At 38.5% G+C, this 1,047-nt stretch overlaps 1 protein-coding gene across 1 annotated transcript in view; it reads right to left on the reverse strand.

Annotated features, from left to right (window-relative positions):
* Positions 1 to 261: 261 nt before the first annotated feature.
* Positions 262 to 1,047, reverse strand: part of LOC119593440 (crustacyanin-C1 subunit-like) — a 1,241-nt gene continuing 455 nt past the window's right edge. The window contains exons 2-4 of the mRNA XM_037942366.1: positions 922 to 1,006; positions 688 to 810; positions 262 to 574 (exon numbers count right to left, since the gene is read on the reverse strand). Of these exons, the coding sequence (XP_037798294.1) occupies positions 324 to 574; positions 688 to 810; positions 922 to 1,006 (459 nt within the window). The 3' untranslated portion in view covers positions 262 to 323. The remainder of the gene's footprint in view (positions 575 to 687; positions 811 to 921; positions 1,007 to 1,047) is intronic.

A 1,047-nucleotide genomic window follows, 5' to 3' on the forward strand; every position in this document is an offset into this window, starting at 1 on the left:
TGTTGGAGGTCATAGGATTTGAAGTGGTGAATATCCAAGCAAGTTGCTTGTATCACACAATCTTAGTTAAGTCTAGGTTTATTTGTATTACCATGATTACAATTATATCCCCCACTACTGAGATGTGCCAAAGCGAGCAAACAGGTGGCATTTCGAATGTTTTCCTTCCAGAATGTGAACTAGGAGAGATGTATGTGTTATCTTTCTCTAACTACTGAATCACTATTGCAGAATTTGACTTTTGAGTAAATAAAGATTACGATTCGTTCAATTTTTATTTCATCATAGGCAATCATATACAGTATATGTACGTTATTGATTTTCTACCAAGACCTATAGTTGGTGTTGTAGGAGCAGGATCCACCCTGAGTTGTCTTCGTGAAGCGAGAGGGGTCAACACCGATGTTCATGAAAGCGGCTTCACAACGCCTGTAATATCTGTCAGCGAGACTTGGTGAGCGGGAGAAGATGAAGGCAAAGTCGGAATAATAGCCGAAGTTGTATCCCGAGCAGCTATAGATGCACGAGAAGTTCTCATAGTCAGTGTCCAGAATCACATAGGGAGCAATCCAGGCTGGAAAGAGGAGAATAGAATCATTAATCACATCATATATTTACACAAATGACTTACCTATACATATTTATTTCATGTCTACTTACACACAAAATTTCCTTGTGAATACTTACATGCTTCATAGTCCACGGATAGGTGAGGTTCTCCGAAAGGATTCGGCAGAACCTGTCCTCTACGTGTAATTGCGTTTCCATTAGCATCAGTACCAGTGGATCTAACGTTGAACTTAATTCCATCTGTGGATATATTAAAATGTATATATTTCACTAATACACACTGAAAACAGAATAGACATGCCAGGGTCATAAAACACTATCTAAAAGTCTGTAACGAAGAGTAAGTCTTACCAAAGGTATATTCGTTGCGGACACACTGCTTGATCAGTTGATATGGGTTGTTTGTGAGAGCAATTTCGTACCATGTGCCAGCATACTGTAAATTTTAAAATATGGACTATAGAAAGTGTCTATGTA

Source organism: Penaeus monodon, chromosome 32, assembly GCF_015228065.2.
Source record: "Penaeus monodon isolate SGIC_2016 chromosome 32, NSTDA_Pmon_1, whole genome shotgun sequence".
Classification (NCBI taxonomy): Eukaryota; Metazoa; Arthropoda; class Malacostraca; order Decapoda; family Penaeidae; genus Penaeus; species Penaeus monodon.